At 44.2% G+C, this 20,092-nt stretch overlaps 1 protein-coding gene across 1 annotated transcript in view; it reads left to right on the top strand.

Moving 5' to 3' along the window:
- The window catches only part of ENG (endoglin), a 45,708-nt gene that overhangs the window by 7,164 nt on the left and 18,452 nt on the right, over positions 1-20,092 (top strand). Inside the window, exons 2-8 of the mRNA XM_069986553.1 lie at positions 5,086-5,237; positions 10,774-10,929; positions 12,566-12,743; positions 14,432-14,597; positions 15,778-15,904; positions 17,107-17,275; positions 18,672-18,802. Of these exons, the coding sequence (XP_069842654.1) occupies positions 5,086-5,237; positions 10,774-10,929; positions 12,566-12,743; positions 14,432-14,597; positions 15,778-15,904; positions 17,107-17,275; positions 18,672-18,802 (1,079 nt within the window). The remainder of the gene's footprint in view (positions 1-5,085; positions 5,238-10,773; positions 10,930-12,565; positions 12,744-14,431; positions 14,598-15,777; positions 15,905-17,106; positions 17,276-18,671; positions 18,803-20,092) is intronic.

The following is a 20,092-nucleotide window of genomic DNA, read 5'->3' as shown; positions in this document are numbered from 1 at the left end:
TATCCCCTTTAAGCTTAATATATACATTGGGGGAGATTTATCAAACATGGTGTAAAGTGAAACTGGCTCGGTTGCCCCTAACAACCAATCAGATTCCACCTTTCATTTTTTAAAGAGTCTGTGAGGAATGAAAGGTGGAATCTGATTGGTTGCTAGGGGCAACTGAGCCAGTTTCACTTTACACCATGTTTGATAAATCTCCCCCATTATGTCAATAAGGCGCTATACAACTAAAATTATTATTATTATTATTATTATTATTATTATTAAGGCCCCACAAGCCTTAAGACTCTTCCCTGACAAATTATATTGGGGAAAGAAGGATCAGGCATGTGAAATTTTGATTACCCGATCCTTTAGTTCTTGGGGAGATAAGCTGCTGTCAGATGCGTCTGGAAGCAATTTACCCCCACTTTTTCCATTGTGAACACAGTAACACTTGGCTGAGCTTTCCTCTGTCAATGCGAATTAGGAGACAGCTATTGTCCGACAGCTATCTTATGTATATGGCTGTCTTGAGAAAAATGCAAAGTACCCTAAGGGCCCTATTCCACCGGACGATTATCGTTATCATAATCGTTAACGATTAACGATCTCAAACGACCGCTATTGCGAAAGACCTGAAAACGTTCACTCATTTCCATGGAACGATAATCGTTACTTATGATCGTAATTGCGATCGTTTCTTCTTCCGCATTTCTTCGCTATTGCGTTCGTATCTATTGCGAACGACCGAACGATGTCTTATTCAATGCGAATGATTTGCGAACGTTTTGCGAACGAGCAACGATAAAAATAGGTCCAGGTCTTATAAAGCGATCAACGATTTCTCGTTCGGTCGTTAATCGTTACTGCATTTCAACCGAACGATTATCGTTTAGATTCGAACGATTTAACGATAATCTGAACGATAATCGTCCGGTGGAATAGGGCCCTAAGCCTGCCATGTACTGCTGCTTCTAGTGATCATCATGGATCCCAGAAGTTGGACCACCACTAATCATACAAGCCAAGACAATTGGTACTTTCCATATATCCCTTAGGGCCCTATTCCACCGGACAATTAACGTTCGCATAATCATTAACGATTAACGATCTCAAGCGACCGCTATTGCGAAAGACCTGAAAACGTTCACTCATTTCCATGGAACGATAATCGTTACTTATGATCGTATTTGTGATAGTTTTTTTCCCGCTATTTCTTCGCTATTGCGTTCGCATCTACTGCAAACGACCAAACAACGTCTTATTCAATGCGAACTATTTGCGAACGTTTTGCAAACGAGCAACGATAAAAATAGGTCCAGGTGTTATAAAGCGATCACCGATTTCTTGTTCGCTCGTTAATCGTTAACTGCATTTAAACCGAACGATTATTGTTTAGATTCGAATGATTTAACAATAATCTGAACGATAATCGTCCGGTGGAATAGGGCCCTTAGACTTGTCTGAAGCAGGTAGTGAGCATGCTCAGCCATTACTCCCTATAGCTTCTTCTGGCAAATACAGTATGGGGACAGCTATCTTTTATTCTAGTGATCCCACCACCACAGCAAGTAAGCACCATTGGCCTCTTTTATATCTCCCATACACTTGTTTGCAGCAGGTAGTGAGTATGCTCAGCCATTGCTTTATAGTGTAGAGCAATGGCTGAGCATGCTCACTACCTGCTGCAGACAAGTCTATACACCCCCTCCCACCACTGGCAAAAAAGAAATGGCAAATGGGTGAAAGGGATAATAGCTTGCCTATACACAGTGCACAGAATACAGAAGCACAGGTAGTGAAAAAAAGATGGCTGCTACCAGCAAAGAGACGGGGGAGGCAAACTCATGAATATCAGTACAACAGAAACATGTCAATGAACTCTCAGACATGAGTACAGTCCTCCATGTTAGCGTTAGTGGACGTGCTACAAGTTGGACCTCATCGTTCCCTTTAAGGCTCACGATTTCCACTATTATATATAACGTGACATTGAGTCACACGGTTTCACTTGTACCCTTCTATTGCTTTCCTCGAGTCGTGTTGCGATACCTCAGACTGAACCCGGGCGAGATCTCCATTCTTGGAGTTGTTTTGCTGATTGGTTCTTGGCTCTGGGGAGACACTGAGACGCGTCATGGCGGGGGGAGGGGTGACTGTATTTATTTTTGCTTCCAGAGAACTTCCCTTTTTTTGCATTTTCTTCCCTATCTGATCCAGCGAGCGCCTCTGTCCAGGCACCCGCCTGCAAGGCTATATCTGATAATGACATAATGTGGTGCCAGCTGGCCTGAGGGTGACGCAGGGAGGACCAGCCGTGCCACCTTGCAGCCTTTCTAGCTTTCACCCTCCACTTTGACAATGACCGCCGTGTCAGGAAAGTAAAAGGAAGATTTAGAGGGAAACTCTAAATACAATTTACGAGAATGGAGGCATGGCATGCTGAGTCAGTGTAGCCTCGTGCTGCAAGTCTTCCAATAATACCCAATGGCAGTGGGCAGGGAGGTTGTGTAAGGAGCCAGTCTGGTGCATCCAGATAAGGGTTGTTTTTTTGTGCCGGCAGGAAGCGGTGCACAATAGTGACGACTCTGGTCTGTGACCCCCTCCAGGGTCTGGATGCAAGCCTCGTCATTAATTAGACCTCCTATTAATCCTGTATGGGGCTTCCGTGTGTCCATCCTCACCCCAGTTAGCAGGAAGTTGCCCACACATCCAGAGGGCAGGATGCTATTTTTACTTTGCGTCTGACTGAAGAACACGTGGTGACGCAGAGGGGGAACTCCGGCTCCCTAACATGGTCCCACCTGCTGTCGAGTGACACAATAGGACTTGCCTGTCAGTCGGTGAACTCATTGCCGCTGTCCTCACTAGTGCAATGCTCCTGTTGGTAGATACACCGCAGAATCCATGAGGTTGTACAGTGATGTGTACAGGGTAACGACAATATGTCGCTCTAGTTTTCATGCGGCTTAGTCCGCCTTGACCTGTGCGATATAATGCCCAATGTTCTCTATGGCATGACACTGTACTACGTGTCAACCCGAATCTTGCCCTTTATACTAAACATTCAAGTAGGGATTAACTATCCCCATGACCTTCATCATCATGCCGATTAGGGATTGTATCCCCAGGATTTCGGCATTTGTGGGTTAGTCATATATTACATCTGTCCCGACACGGATTCTTAGTATTGGCACTTACTCCAGTCCTTTCCTATCTTAAAGATGGCGCCCGCCACTTTTGGGCTATATCCTGCGCATTCGCCGGCCGATCTGTATGATGGGCTATGGCCGTATAGTATGACACATGCAGGGACAACCCACAGTTCAGCGTTTGACTCACTTGAGCGCCATTGCCCAGGAACATGATTGAAGGGTATTGTATGTTTTATTATATTATGGCATTTACACACTGATCCCATTTGGTGAGGCATGCACTCTACTATTGCTCTACTGTTCCAGCCGGTGCTGTTCTACTATAATTTGTTGTATATACCCAATGAAAATAGACATTCCAGGTGGAATAATTTTGTGACACGAGATTGAGAGCTGTGCCAATGGCGTTGGAACTGAGAACCCAAGTCATGGTTAGAATAGAAGGCTGACAGCGCTCTGCAATTTTCACTTTGTTTCCCTAAATTGGAAATTCCATTGACTTTGATGGGGTCATCTTTATTTAAAGCAGAGATGGGAGACCTTCAGTCCTTCAACTGTCATAAAACAAACAATTCCAATAATTGCTGGACAACCAAAGCCAAAGCTTTAGCTGTTGAGGCATGATGGGAATTGCAGTTTTGCAATAGCCGGAGGGGCAAAGCTTCCCAATAACTGATTTAAGTGGTCGGTGGTAAGGATGATCCGAACCTGCTGAGGTTCAGGTTCGTATGAACCCGAACGCTTGGAACCAGATTCCCGCTGTCTGGCCGCTCCGTGCAGCGGGTGGATACAGCGGGAGGACCGCCTGGAAAACTGGGATACAGCCTATGGCTATGGCTGTATCCCAGTTTTCCAGACGGTCCTCCCGCTGTATCCACCCTCTCCACGGAGCGGGCAAACAGGGGGAATCATTGCCGAGAGTTCGGGTTCGTACAAACCCGAACCTCGGCAGGTTCGGACCATCCCTAGTCGGTGGCAGTCCCAGCTTACTGGCACCCACCAATGTCATCTGATGGGTCCCAAAGATAGTTACCACATTCTGAAACTACTAAAGATACTACCATATTCATAAATGTTCACTAGTCTTTTAACCGACCAATCCAGGATAAGCTGTTTGTATGTGCACATGAGGAGTAGCACTAGTTCTAGCCATTTCATAACTTGTATATAGCATTTGCCACTTCACAGCGCAACCTCTCTGATGTTTTCTATACACTGCAGTGGGTCCTGCTGCCCTATATCTCTATAGCATACCCTCAGAAACATGGAGGACATTGTAGAGCAGTACTAAGTAGTGTAAATTCAGAACTTTGGAGAGCAGCATTTCTCTATGCCTCAGACTCACATTGCAAGTAAGGGTCCTATTACACAGAGCGAATTTTAACGACTAACGATAAATGACCGCAAACGAGATTGTTTATCGTTAACCTGAAATTGTTCACCATATTACACTGAACAATTGGTCGTTAGTTAGGATCGTTACTATGATCGTTATTGCAATCGTTACTATGATCGTTTACTCCTTCTGATCCCAGTAAAACAATGGACAATGTGCAATTACACTGAAAGATTAGTGAAAAAAATGCGGAACTTTTTGCGAATGGATGTGGAATTACAGCGAAAGATTAAAAATAATTTTAGGTTCAGATCTAAATCAACGATCAACAACATATGAACGATTTTTCGATTGTTGCCTGCAATTGCACAGAGCGATTATCGTTTAAATTTGAACGATATAACGATTTTTCGCACGATAATCGGCCAGTGTAATAGGGCCCTAACTCTTTCCCCCCTCTTATCAACATAGACTTGTTTGAGCATCATAACCTGATCCTTCAGTGAAGAGTCACTCTAGTCTTTCCAGTGAATGATGAGTTTAGTGTCTGCTTTTGGTTACATCTAGTAGTTTAATCTCTTACATAGTCTATATCTGGTTTTCTTCCAGTTCCGGTGCCCATGTACGATGCCCAGATGGATGACAGCGGCAGTAAGGCCTCAGAAGTTGTGGCCACGCATTCCCTTACCACAAAGGGCTGCGTAGGAAAGTTCTCAAGCCAAGAAGTTTATGTGCTAAATGTTTATTTTACTGAAGAGATGGTGAGTATATACAGAAAAAGGAAATGTCTGCATTACACTGTGTCTGTGGCTGGTATATACTGTTATGGGGTATCTGTGGCTGGTATATACTGTTATGGGGTATCTGTGGCTGGTATATACTGTTGTGGTGTGTCTGTGGCTGGTATACACTATGATGGGGTGTCTCTGGCTGGTATACACTGGTATGGGGTGTCTGTGACTGGTATACACTGTTATGGGGTGTCTGTGGCTGGTATATACTGTTATGGGGTGTCTGTGACTGGTAGGTATATACTGTTATGGGGTGTCTGTGACTGGTTTACACTGTTATGGGGTATCTGTGGCTGGTGTATACTGTTATAAGGTGTCTGTGGCTGCTATATACTGTTATGGGGTGTCTGTGGCTGGTATATACTGTTATGGAGTGTCTGTGACTGGTATATACTGTTATGGGGTGTCTGTGGCTGGTATATACTGTTATGGGGTGTCTGTGGCTGGTATACACTGTTATGGGGTGTCTGTGACTGGTATATACTGTTATGGGGTATCTGCGTCTGGTATACACTGTTATGGGGTATCTGTGGCTGGTATATACTGTTATGGAGTGTCTGTGACTGGTATATACTGTTATGGAGTGTCTCTGGCTGGTATATACTGTTATGGAGTGTCTGTGGCTGGTGTATACTGTTATGGGGTGTCTGTGGCTGGTATATACTGTTATGGGGTGTCTGTGGCTGGTATATACTGTTATGGAGTGTCTGTGACTGGTATATACTGTTATGGGGTGTCTGTGGCTGGTATATACTGTTATGGGGTGTCTGTGGCTGGTATATACTGTTATGGGGTATCTGCGTCTGGTATACACTGTTATGGGGTATCTGTGGCTGGTATACACTGTTATGGGATGTCTGTGACTGGTATATACTGTTATGGAGTGTCTGTGACTGGTATATACTGTTATGGAGTGTCTCTGGCTGGTATATACTGGTATGGGGTGTCTGTGACTGGTATATACTGCATACCTCCCAACCTATTGGACGGCCAAAGAGGGACACCTGTGGTTCACTTTAGGAAATTTTTTTACATTTTTTCATTTAAAGGGGTACTCCAGCAGGTGGGCACTTTTTCGCTGAGGTGACTGGGGGAAAAGACGTCCACTCACCTCCACGGTTCCAGCGGCGGGTCCCGCATCGCAGCGCTCTGGTGCCTGGTTCCTGGTCGCTTCCTAGGGTCTGACGCGGGCCCGAGACGTGACGTCTCAGGTCCGCTCAGCCAGTCAGTGAAGGAGGCGGGATCTGAGCTAACTTGAAACGGATCCCGCCTCCTTCACTGACTGGCTGAGCGGACCTGAGACGTCACGTCAACGGGAAGGTGAGTGGACGTCTTTTTCCTCAGCCACCTCAGCAAAAAGTGACCCCCTGCTGGAGTACCCCTTTAAGGATGCCTCCAGATTGATGCTTACAATTATGGTGGTTTTACACGGAGCAATAATTCGCCCGATCACACGATTAACGATTTTGGATGACCAATGTTTTTTTTATAACGATCAGCGTTTAGACGGAACGATACATCGTACGGAAAAAATGTTATGCGATCGTTTTGCGATCGCTTAAGCCTATCTCACACATAGGGGAAATCGTTGAAAGACTGTTTACACGGAACGATCTGCGAATTTTTTGTGAACGATCAACGCCGATTTGAGAACTTGTTCAAAGATCAAAATGAATGATTTGTCGCTCGTCGCTTGATCGTTCGCTGCCTTTACACGTACGATTATTGTTCGAATTCGATCGTTATTGTGCAAATTCGAACGATAAATCGTTCCATGTAAAGCCGCCACATAAGTTACATTGATGTCTGTAAATCTGCAGCAGATTCTGTATGTGTGATGCATCCTTAGGTCCCACTCACACATCAGTAACCCTGTCTGTAATTACGCACCCACAACTGCGGACAGGATTTCTAACGCGTTTCAGTAACTGTCCACATTGGCAGGGACCCACTGTCATATAGGTGACATGGACCGCACAATGGAAAGGGGCCATAATGTCACATGATTCATCTGTATATAACACATTTTAGCATCCAACATTTGCCACAGTAGCAAGACGCTTTCTAGAGAAAAATAAAAAGTTTATTAATGCAAGTCTAACTCCTAGGACAAAAAGAGGGACATGTAAGGGACAAAGAGGGACAGAGGGACTTGGCACAAAAGTAGGGACTGTCCCTCCAAAAGTATATGGGCTTCACACAGATGGTCCTATCTGTACAATGCATAATGGTCCTATCTGTACTATTTATGATAGTCCTATCTTTACAATGCATTATGGGACTGTCTGTACTATCTTTGATGGTCCTATCTGTACAATGCATTATGGTCCTATCTGTACTATTTATGATAGTCCTATCTGTACAATGCATTATGGGACTGTCTGTACTATCTATGATGGTCCTATCTGTACAATGCATTATGGGACTATCTGTACTATCTATGATGGTCCTATCTGTACTATCTATGATGGTCCTATCTGTACAATGCTTTATGGGACTGTCTGTACTATCTATGATGGTCCTTTCTGTACTATCTATGATGGTCCTATCTGTACAATGCATTATGGGACTATCTGTACTATCTATGATGGTCCTATCTGTACAATGCATTACGGGACTGTCTGTACTATCTATGATGGTCCTATCTGTACAATGCATTATGGGACTGTCTGTACTATCTATGACGGTCCTATCTGTACAATGCATTATGGGACTATCTCTACATTATTATAGCAGTATGTGACAATATTGGACACTACATAGTGGTATTATGTGGACACCGCATTGGGATACTATTTGGACACTATATTTAGGCACTGCAGTTGTATTTATGGTCACTATATGGCTTAGATACAGCGTTCTTTGTTGCTCTGGAGATTTTCAAGGCCTTTATTCCTCTCAGTTTCCCTTTGTGTTTACATGAGGCCTACACAGTATATAGTGCAAAGGGTATCCAGTATTGGGTGGGGGTGAGAGGCCATTCTTGGCTGGGAGAAGAATTACTGGAAATGCAGCTTAAGCTTCAGTCCTAATTCAGTTCAGGGGAAACAATGTCTGAAAATTCACTGGATAAAATTAGAAAATGAGTCGAATCACCAGGCGGCATCACTCTGGGCGACACTGTGGCGTTACGGGATGCAAATCTCTGGGTCATTCCAGCGACAAAACTCCCTCCTTTGTATATGGTGGGAAAGCCCCATGGGGTCTCTGCAGTCCGGGAGAAGTAAGATTTCTTTGGACTTTCACCCGACTTGTGTACCGAGCCGATCACTTTCCTATTTTGTAATGTTAAGTGGAAACAAATGTTTTGGCTGCAACTTGGGAGAGGCCCGAAACGGGGGAGGGTATAGGCACAAACGTATAAATCCTCATCCTTATGAGGCTCGCAACACCCCGACCCCCCGGAGCTTTTACTGATCCAAATTTAGAACGCAAAGAATGTTGCCATTTCTTTATGGCAGGGATAGGGAACCTTCAGCCCTCCTGCTGATGCAAAACTACAACTCCCATCATGCCTGGCATCATTCCACAATTCCCAAAGTTTCCCCATCCCAGCTTTATAGAAAGACTGTCATAAGTATACTGTATCAGTCACAGCAGATGGAGCGCCAGGAACATGGGGGGAAGGACACAGGAAGCATCTGACACAACTACAGATGGACAGGAGGATGTGTGACAGGGACTTTACTAGTAAGTCCAATTTTATAGATTTAAAGGGATACTCCAGCGGAAATTCAACTCAACTGGTGTCATAAAGTGCCAGAGATTTGTAATTTACTTCTATTTAAAAAAAAAATCTCCAGTCTTCCAGTACTTATTAGCTGCTGTGTGCCCTGCAAGAAGTGGTATTATTTACAGTCTGACACAGGGCTCTCTGCTGCCACCTCTGTCCATGTCAGGAACTGTCCAGAGCAGGAGAGGTTTTCTATGGGGATTTGCTACTGCTCTGGACAGTTCCTGACATGGACAGAGGTGGCAGCAGAGAGCACTGTGTCAGAAAGAATACACCACTTCATGCAGGGCATACATCAGCTGATAAGTACTGGAAGACTTGAGAGTTTTCCAATAGAAAACTTTAGAAACATAATAAGGAAGTGATACTTAAAGGAGTATTACACTCAAAGATAACGTTTCATATGTTGCTGCCTATGGCGAGACTAACAATTCTTTCCATACTCGTTATTATCTATTCAGTCTCCTTCCCCCAGTTCTGAGCTGCTTCTTTCTGCTGAAAACACAAAAATCTGTGTGTGATCCTTTCTCTCTGTCTCCCCATCCTCTCCCCTCCCTTCTGAGACAGCTGATGTAAACAAATCCCTGGCAGGCTTTATCTGCAACTTTGTATCTTCTTTGTAATGCTAGGAGAATTAATCACAGTGAGTTTATTAGCAACTTGACCTCAGATTATCCCTCCCAGCAGCATTACAAAAAAGCTACAATGTTGCAGATAAAGCCAGTCGGGGACTTCAGCCATCAGCCATCTCAGAAGGGGGGAGGGGGGGGAGAGAGCAGGACAAGTAGCTATCGCTTTACTAATATGTTTGCACTACCCTCTGCCCTCCCTGTTTTACATTTGCTTGGATTTCTCCTTTAAAATGTAAACTGTACCTGTCATTTGAAAAGTTTGAAACAAATTCCTGTATTGTCTTGTTAGATTGACCCTACAGAGTGGTGACAAGGTGATGTTAGTGCTCTCCCCTCCATGCACAGCTATTTCCCTCCATGTCAGGGGACAGGACCAGAGCTGGGCAGTTTTTCAGCAGTGAACATATAGGACTTTCTTTCCCTGACCTCTCTGACTAGTCACAGTACATACTCCTCTCTGCTAGGCCGTGGACTGAATAGGCTGGCACTGTGCTGAGAGATGATTTACACATATGGATGATAGGCGGGAGAGAAGAAGTTACTGATGCACTAGGTTTGCAAGGTGCTATGTAAGCAGAAAGGAAACAGCAGAATGACAGCAAGGTAGGGTTACAGTAAGCACTGAACCAATGCTGTTGCTACTGAAAGGCTAGAGGAAGGGGGCACGGGAGATGACACTGCAGCACTATGGACATACAACAGTAGGTACACTAGTATGAGCACAAGTGACAACTGCCCTAAGCTTTATGGGTAGTGAAAGATGAAAGGAGAGCCTTGATTTACCTTTGAGGACTAGTTTAGATCTTCAGCAAGCAGACAGGCTCACAAATTGTGGTACACAGTCAAGGCTTTGTCAGTCTCCTTCTCTCGTTACTGCACATAGCACATTTTTTCCTGTAATCTGTCCTGATTTAGCAGTTACTAAGGACAGATTTTCCCTGACAACAAGCAGTGGACAGCAGATTACAGACAAAGCAGAAAACTAGTGGCCAAGAATTTCCAGCATTTTGGTAAATTAAATGATTTACAAATACTGTATGTTAAGAAACATATTGATTATCACATGAGGGAAAGTTGATTGAAGCAACAGTGACCATTTGATGCAAAAATATTCTATGTGCATTACATTTTCTTTTTTCAGCCTTTTCAGTCTTTTATGCTCCTGAACCTGGAGATCTCCAGAGACAGTCCGGATGAGGAGACTCCAGAGAAGCCTCCTGTGATTATTCTGAATACAAACACTACAGTCGTCTTAGTTCTCTCCGGCAGTGCCGTTACCCATCCAGTCATTCTGACTGTAAGTATAAGCCTCATCAATAATGTTGTAAAGACTAGAAAGAATAAACTGCATCTTTCTGCATGTGTGTATTAGAGCAATTTAATATAGAATAGTGTGGTGGTCCACTGGGTGATGTTATGACAGGTGGTTGTGACAGCTCAGCCAAAGATGTTACTGCCGTGACGCCAGTGCTTGTCCACCATACAGGTGTGATGTTGGTACCTGCTTGTTTGTGTCACTGGCTGTGTTTCCCAAATGGTCGGTAACCTGCTGGGTTTGTGTGGATCCCTTGGGCGCTTGTCATGGTAGTCCTAAGTGGCAACTGACCCACCTGGACTATCGGTAATGCCACCCACAGAAAGGGGAAAAATAATGGTGTGTGCTTTGTGTGTATTGGGTGCTGGTGCATATAAAATCTGACAGAGTCCCAGTGCTGTAAAAAAAATACTGTCAAGTTCTTCAACAATGCAATACACTTTTGCAGTATATAAAAATGTTTGACACAGACTGTTACCGCTTGAACTTGTTGTGCTTAAGGAGGTGCTTGAGAAGAAGAGTAAGGAAGAGAGGTAGTTGTAGCGGTTCTTGAAGAGTAGAGGAGAGCAGTTTGTCAGAGGAGCCCCAACTCCATGTAGCTGTGTTCTCTGCCGGAGCTTGAAGATATACTTTATAGTGAGAAGTTTACTTGTAGTTGTGTTTAGACTTTGGTCTGGCCACCTTCTGCCCTACAGTGTCGAGCTACCCATCCTGTCAGGGTACTGCAAGCGCCAGCTGTGGCTATCTGGGCATAGATAAGTGTCTGGGGGTGTCCCAGTTACCTGCTCTGAGATATAGGATACATAGACCTTCTTTGCAGTAACTTTGTCCTATCCAGGCTAGTTCCCCTTGCATTCAGGATACTTCCCTGCTCTTTGTAGATGTGTTCTCGGTGTGGGTTAGGGTGTTCCTTGGCTCCTCTCCCTTTAAAGTGCTTAGCACTGCATAGTGGATATAGTAGAAGTACTGAAAGAACTAGTTGTCTCTAGCTGCATCTATACACTTGGGTGTCTAGACTAGACTACCCTTTGCTTGTCTCTGACAGGGGAGCTGGCATCAGCCAGGCCCTGGCTTAGCTACTGCAGGAACAACTTTTTTTGCATCTTCCCTCTCTGAGAATCTGGTAAAAACTGAACTGCACTTCCACCACCATGTAACTCCTCCTACCGGGGCCTCCTCATGCCTACCTGTGAGTGGTGGGGAGTGTGTGCATAAGAAAGGAGAAAAAAGATAGGTTAGAAGTAGAGAGCACCTCCTATTGGTCAATAATAACACATGGTACACCTTAAGCATTAACCCAGTACTGACTACAGCTGTGCAACACATAGACATATACAGTAAAATACTGACAGCTAGTGGTGAAACTTCAGACTACTTCATCACCACTTTTAAACCTGAAAGAGGAAGCTTTTTGAGAGGTGCACAAGAGAGATAAAAACACCTGTGGTGGGATACCACAATGGATTTTATGGGAATATGGGAAATAGGAGAGAGCGACGCCTATAGCTGCTCTATACTGTATAGTTATATTGCATCTCTTTATCATTAGATAGTGTTCTTTATAGTTCTTTTATTATAAAACAAATCAATTAACTGTATCTCTATTCCTTTATGTCAGCACTCCGCACTCTTTAATATTCCTATGCCAGAGGTGGTGGCAAAATGGAATGTTTCTCAGGAAAATCTGCCAGGAAATAGCGAGGAGCTTCTTGAGTGGGCAAAGGCGAATTACCTGGAAGTGACCTTTTTTGCCGAACTGAAAAATCCAAAGAAAATATTTCTGGATCTGAAGAAGGGTGAGAAGTAATATTATTACTATTACAACACACACCTGGTACTGACAAGCAGTAAACTATATGTAGGTGATATACATGGAAATGCTATATGAACACGTAGAACGTGGGTTTGGTCCAGGAGAAGGAACAAGGATCACATGACCTCGGCGGAAAAATTTCCAATGAATTTTTTTGACTGATCTTTTTTGGGGTTTAGACCTTTTTGAGTGCAGAACTTTTATCCCTCTGCCATCACATAATCTAGTTGTTGGACCACAAAAGGTGGCAAAAAAAATGCCATACAGACAGCAATGGTGTTTTTGAGACAACCAGAACCATCCCATTGAAGTCTATGGTAGAAAAAACGCCCGTTTTCCAAAAAACGCCACATCCGTCAGCATGCTGCGTTTTGAAAACCTCCCAAAGAGCCTCAAAAATGACAGAGGAGAGAAAAACGCCACCCCAAAAAAAACACCATGAGGGAGATTTATCAAATTGGTAGAAAGTAGGACTGGCTCAGTTGCCCCTAGAAACCAATCAGATTCCATTTTTCTTTCCTCACAGAGTCTTTGGAAAATGAAAGGTAGAATCTGATTATATTTATAAATCTCCCCCCATGTGTGCAAAAGACATTATAAACTTCCATTAACCTCCAGCTTACATCTAGACGCTATCGTTTTTATTGGCGTTTTTTGAGTACAAAAGAACAGTCGTGGTTTAGCCTGTTCCAACTGCTGCCGTTGCAGGAACGGCCGTTGTAACATTATTCAACCTCAAAGTCAAAAATGTCTGTTTTGGGTGTCTTTAATTAAAAGATCCATTACTACGTGCGAATTTAAAATAACGGCCGCTGTTTGCGCCATAATGTCCGCAAAGTAATTATTATTGTAATATTTTATACATTGTGTGAACCCACAGCTGTTGTTTCCATAGACTTCAATGTTAATAATTGTAGAATACAAAGCATGTGAACAGTGTGTGAACGGGGCCTTAGGTTGTAAAAAGGCAGCGCATGTTGGGTTTTTTGTCACTTTTAGACACAGTGGGGGAGATTTATCAAACATGGTGTAAAGTGAAACTGGCTCAGTTGCCCCTAGCAACCAATCAGATTCCACCTTTCATTTTCCAAAGAGTCTGTGAGGAATGAAAGGTGGAATCTGATTGGTTGCTAGGGGTAACTGAGCCAGTTTCACTTTATGGCATGTTTGATAAATCTCCCCCAGTCTGTTTGGTTTGTGGTACACTAATTGTTGAGAAAAGCATCACATAGAGGACTTTGTAGAACTTTCTAGGATGCCAAACCTGTTGCTAACTCACAAACTTGGATAGTTTTTGATGGTTTAAAAAAGTAATTGCTTCTCCACTCTTCAGCCATTTCATTTCCATAGAAGCACTGGCAGAGATCTGCCAATACAATGGGGGCAACTTTTGGACCTCTTTTTTATTTGAAAGCATAAAAAAGTCCCAAAAGTTTCCCAATTAAGAACCCCCTCTTTTGAGCACAGCGTAGATCAGCTGCTAAGAGAGTCCGTCATTCTGGAGGACTCAGCACATCTCTATGATACAAGGAGGGCTCATTGATTTCCCTGTAATGCTTCCTCCTTCCTGTAGTGGCGCTGTAGGGAACGCATGCACATCCTGTAGGATTTTTCTTTTCTTCTTGAATTGGTTAAAATTATTACAAATCCTTTTTTTTAAAATTCTTATAGATAAAACTGGACCAGAGACGTGTGTGCTGCAGGATAACTTCCATGCCAGTAACATTCTCCAAGCGGTATATCCTGCCGAGGAAGTAAAGACGCTTGCTGTGCCGAACACCCAACCTGTACGGAATGCTTACATCATACATGTCACCCACCAACCCCCTCATCCAAGGTACACCGCAAAGACTTCTGGTTACATAAGGTAGAGCTGCGCAGAATGTCTCCCGAATTAAAGGGGTGGTCCGCAAGTTTATTTAAAAAAGAAAAGAAAAGATCACAAGGTGTCCCAATGTAGGGACTGTCAGCAATATGGGGGGGGGGGGGAGGGGTCATAAAGCAGCAAGTATGAGATCCCACTGCAGTGCCTCCACAGGAGAAATGAGGTATTACACATAGGCTTTCTTTATACTGTTAGCATAGAGATCCATAGTATAGCAGGGGGGTCATACTGCGGTCCTCCAGCCGTTGCAAAACTACAATTCCCATCATGCTTGGACAGCTGAAGCTAAAGCTTTGCCTTGATGAGAATTGTAGTTTGGAGCATCTGAAGCCTTGCAGGTTTGACACCTGTTTAGTATAACATAGGGCATCAGTATAGCATATGGCACCAGTATAGCATAGGGCAACAGTGTAGTTTAGTGCACCAGTATAGCATATGGCACCAGTGTAATTTAGTGCACCAGTATAGCATAGGGCACCAGTATAGCTTATGTCACCAGTATAGCTTAGGGCACCAGTATAGCATAGTGCACCAGTATAGCATAGGGCACCAGTATAGCTTAGTGCACCAGTATAGCTTAGGGCACCAGTATAGCATAGGACACCAGTATAGCATAGGGCACCAGTATAGCTTATGTCACCAGTATAGCTTAGGGCACCAGTATAGCATAGTGCACCAGTATAGCATAGGGCACCAGTATAGCTTAGTGCACCAGTATAGCTTAGGGCACCAGTATAGCATAGGACACCAGTATAGCATAGGACACTAGTAGCATACTGCACCGGTATAGCATAGGGCACCAGTATAGCATAGGGCACCAGTAAAGCATAGGGCACCAGTAAAGCATAGGGCACCAGTATAGCGTTGGAAACCAGTATAGCATAGGACACCAGTATAGCATAGGACACTAGTAGCATACTGCACCGGTATAGCATAGGGCACCAGTATAGCATAAGGCACCAGTAAAGCATAGGGCACCAGTAAAGCATAGGGCACCAGTATAGCGTTGGAAACCAGTATAGCATAGGACACCAGTATAGCATAGGGCACCAGTATAGCATAATGACTTACGTGTAGTTGCTTCATTTTGGGGCAATAACATATAATAAATAGCCTTTTTGTTGCTTTCCAGTCACAAGGTAATAAATGTAAATGTGGTCATCCCCAATGGTCCCTGTACCAATCCGCCCATGTTATACCTGAAGAGCGAGGAGGGCTACAACTGGCAAGTTCATGGCTTGGAAGTCATGGGAATAATGGTAAGCTGTAGATGCCGCCTTTAAAGGGGTAGTCGTCGTCTTTATTGCATCCGGGGGAGAACACCATAGGGCCCTATTACAGGCCAATTCTGGCTAAGGGTGCCTTCACACCTACCGCATCGCAGCAGAAAATCCGCTGCGGATTTAAATAAATGAATGAACACAGCATTAAATACGCACTGTCAAATCCGCTGCGGATCCGCAGCAGATTTGTAAGTGCGGATTTAGTGCTGTGTTCATTCATTTAGTTAAATCCGCTGCGGATCTGCTGCGGATTTTCTACTGCGATACGGTAGGTGTGAAGGAACTCTAAATCAGGCCAATTCTGCAGATTATCGCTCCTTGTCATAAAGACAACAATCAGCCAATGATTGTCTCCTATGTTCCTGCCTATAAATCATCGTCCGCTGACTGCACATCGCTCATGCAATAGTAATGCACGGCCGATGGCTGATGACTGTGCAGAAAATATAATAAACTATATACATACCAGTCCACGTTCCCTGGTGTTCTTCTCGCTTTTGCCCACTCTCCGCCACCGCAGCCGTTGAAGCTCCCACACTGGTCTTTGAAGTGACAGGCTGCTGAGCCAATCACTGGCCACGGTGCTGTCATGTCTCATCCAGTGATTGGCTGAGCGGCCTGTCACTCCAGAGACTGAGCGGGTAAATCCGGTAAGGCTCGGGGGGAAGTGCGGGGGGGCTGCCCGGGTGATCGCTAGATCATCCAGGCAGCCCATAGCATATAGCAGCGTCTGCTGCCGCCGCTCCTATTCCAAGGAGCGACGGCAGCAGATCGTTGCTGTATGAGTCGTTTGTTTTTCAACATTTTGAAAAACAAACGACTGCAACGATCAGCCGACATGAACGATGTCGGCTGATCGTTGCCTTCTATTCCCTGGGACAATTATCGGCCGATAATCGTTCCGTGGAATGGGGCCTTAAGGCTACTATAACACGGAGCGATTTTTAACGATTAACGACTAACGATGATTGATTTTTTAATCGTTGCCTGCAATTACACAGAACGATTATTAAATTTAAGCTATATAACGATTTTTCACACGATTATCGTCCCGTGTAATAGGGCCCTTATTCTAGCTTTTTCCTACCAACTTGACAATCACATCGATTATTGGATCCAACATGACGAGAATAAATACGTCTAACACTTTATCTGTAACGTCTCCCTCTTTCCTCTAGTCCTCCGGTATTGTTACACTCGGTCCCTTTGAGACAAAGGCCGACATTCTACCAGAAACCAAAGATGAACTGATCAGCCTGGCAAGATCTAAAATCGGTGGCGGTCTGAAGAGTATATCATATATACACGTCCATGATGCCGAGTCTGTGACTCTTCCCATGTCTTGTGGTAAGGACAAGACTTTGGATTTTACCATTTATTACACATGACAATGCATCCTTAACATGAGGCCAGCACAGCGATCAATTCCTGCAATTGTGTCAGCCTAAGGAGAGGTTAAAGAGTAAGGGGTAGTAATTTACTTCTGTTAAAAGAACAGAGATTTTTTATTTACTACTTTTAAAGAAGTTTTTCAGTACTTATCAGCTGCTGCATGCCCTGCAGGAAGTGGTGTATACTTTCCAGTCTGATACAGTGCTCTCTGCTGCCACCTCTGTCCACGTCAGGAACTGTCCAGAGGAGCAGCAAATCCCCATAGAAAACCTGTTCTGCTCTCTAGACAGGAAAGAATACATCAGTTCCTGCAGGACATACAGCAGCTGATAAGTACTGAGAGACTTGAGATTTTTTAATCTTCCCCTTTAGGGTGCGTTTACACGTACAGGATCCGCAGCAGATCTGCGGCAGATTTGATGGTGCAGATTTGATGCTGTGTTCAGTTATTTAGATCAAATTTGCTGCGGATCCGCAGCAGAAAATCTGCTGCAGTGCGGTGTGTGTGAAGAGGTTAAAAAAGGTAGAGGTTAAAAAGGTTAAAAAAGGTAAAAAAAAAAAATGAAACTTCTGCAGAAGCATAACGCATTACTTACCTGTCTATCCCAGTTTTGAAACCACCAAAAATCCATTTGTTGGGGGGTTGCTCTGTTTTGTGTTTATGTTCTTCCTGGTTTGGCATTTCCCAGAATGCAATGCTTTCCCTCATGTGATCATCACAGCCCCCACCCACTACAATCAGTAAAATTAGTGCAGCAGCTGCTTCTGGCTGGTCAGAGATGGTGAATCAGTCAGGGGATTGGGGGATCCAGCCAAGCCTCCTGTGAGATCACGCCCTGCCCCCTGTATACATCATCAGCAAACACACACAATTTGAAACAAAGGCATGGAAGATTTGTCTCCTAGTGGGGGATAGCAGCAGGAGACAATGTGATTTGGCACAGGGGCCATTTTTTTTCACTTGCTGGATTTCTATCAGCTACCAGTGTGGCAGAACTGTACAGATACAGTAATACATTGTATAGACACATCTATATAACCTTTAATGTACTTTTAAAAGAAAACAAGTTTTTCTTATCCGGAGTTCCCCTTTAAAGTCTGCTATATGGTCTAATGGGTAGTGGTTTCATTAGGGATCACAACTGGTCCTCAGCACCATGGGGGTCCCAATCCACTCTGCTATATATCTATATAACATGGGATACAGCAGCAAGTGACATCATTGTTGGTTAGGTACAGGGACCACATATTAATGGACGCAAGGAATGTAATTTATCCAATATAATAATAATAATAATCCTATAGAATACAATGCTGCTTCATGAGTCATTTACTTTCATTTACTTTATAGTTGAAGAGGATATAAAACCAGTAACAACTCTGCAACCAGAGGACGAGTGCAAGAAAATGCTGGAATCTACCATCCACAAACTGTGCAATGAAGATCAGCTGATCGTCTCAATGAGAAAGGAAGTCATGACGGTAATGCCCCTATTCCACGAGTCGTTTGGAGGAGCAAACGAGCGCTATTAGCGCTCGTTTGCTCCTCGTTCCCCGCTCGCTGCCGCCGCTATTCAACGCGGCGTCAGCGAGCGGGTGAGTGCGGGAGGGGCGGCGGGGAGCTGCTGGGGGGGCTGCCCGGGGGATCGCTGATCGTCTGGGCAGCCCATAGGATACAGCAGCGCCTGCTGCCGATGCTCCTATTCAACGGAGCGACGGCAGCAGATCGCTGCTATATCAGTCGCTTGTTTTTCAACATGTTGAAAAACAAGCGACTGCAACGATCAGCCGACATGAACGATGTCGGCTGATCGTTGCACTCTATTCCACGGGACGAATATCGTTCGTAGCGGTCGATATCGGCCGAATACGAACGATATTGCTCCTCTAAACGACCCGTGGAATAGGGCCTTAAGGATGTTCCAGGACAACAAAATTGCATCCCAATTTACCATACCAGACAATCGAAAGTGCGTCCGGACCTGTCACGCTTGAGTGGCCGCTATTCAATGAATAGTGGCCACACAAAACTGACATGCCAGTCCGCTAGGGATCCCGGCCGGAGCATGAACTATGTGTATACACTCTGGCCGGGATTCCCCCAGACTTCTATGCAACGTAAGTTGTGTATTAATCACAGCCGTTGTTGCAACAACAGCCGCACTTAATACACAATTTACGTTGTGTGAACATGGCCTAAGCCTATGTTCACACAGCGTATAAACGATAGCCGTTATTTAGCACTCAAAACAATGGCCGTTGTTTTAAATGAAAACTGCATTGAAGTCTATGGACAGCAGGTGGAAATAATTGACATGATCATTATTTCGACAGCCGTAAGAAACAACGGCCATTGCTCAATACATTCATAAAAGAACTTCAGTTCTTTTCATAGGCTTAGGCTATGTTCACACGCTGTACAAACAACGTCCGTTCCATTAATTCTGGCCGTAGGTAGTGTTAAACAATATTTATTTGTACAGCATGTGAACATAGCCTAATACTGTGTTTCTATACAGGCAATGCAATGGCTAAGGGAGGTTTCCCATCACTAAAACTCTAGTAACCGTTTGGAACAGAACACATAAGCTAAAGAATCTCATATTTTGGGCATCTGCACCCCACTGTTGGGAATTGCATGTTATATGGAGGCACCTCCTACAGCATTCTTCTATACAAGGACATTGCTTTGTAGGGCTCCACCTATCATCGCACCTTTGTGCACACATCCACTGTTCCATTCCGGAACCATCTAAGCAGTTCCGGCATGTG

This window comes from Dendropsophus ebraccatus, chromosome 10, assembly GCF_027789765.1.
Source record: "Dendropsophus ebraccatus isolate aDenEbr1 chromosome 10, aDenEbr1.pat, whole genome shotgun sequence".
Classification (NCBI taxonomy): Eukaryota; Metazoa; Chordata; class Amphibia; order Anura; family Hylidae; genus Dendropsophus; species Dendropsophus ebraccatus.
The sequence above is the reverse complement of the archived record's forward strand: the minus strand, read 5'-3'. Positions and strand labels throughout refer to the sequence as shown.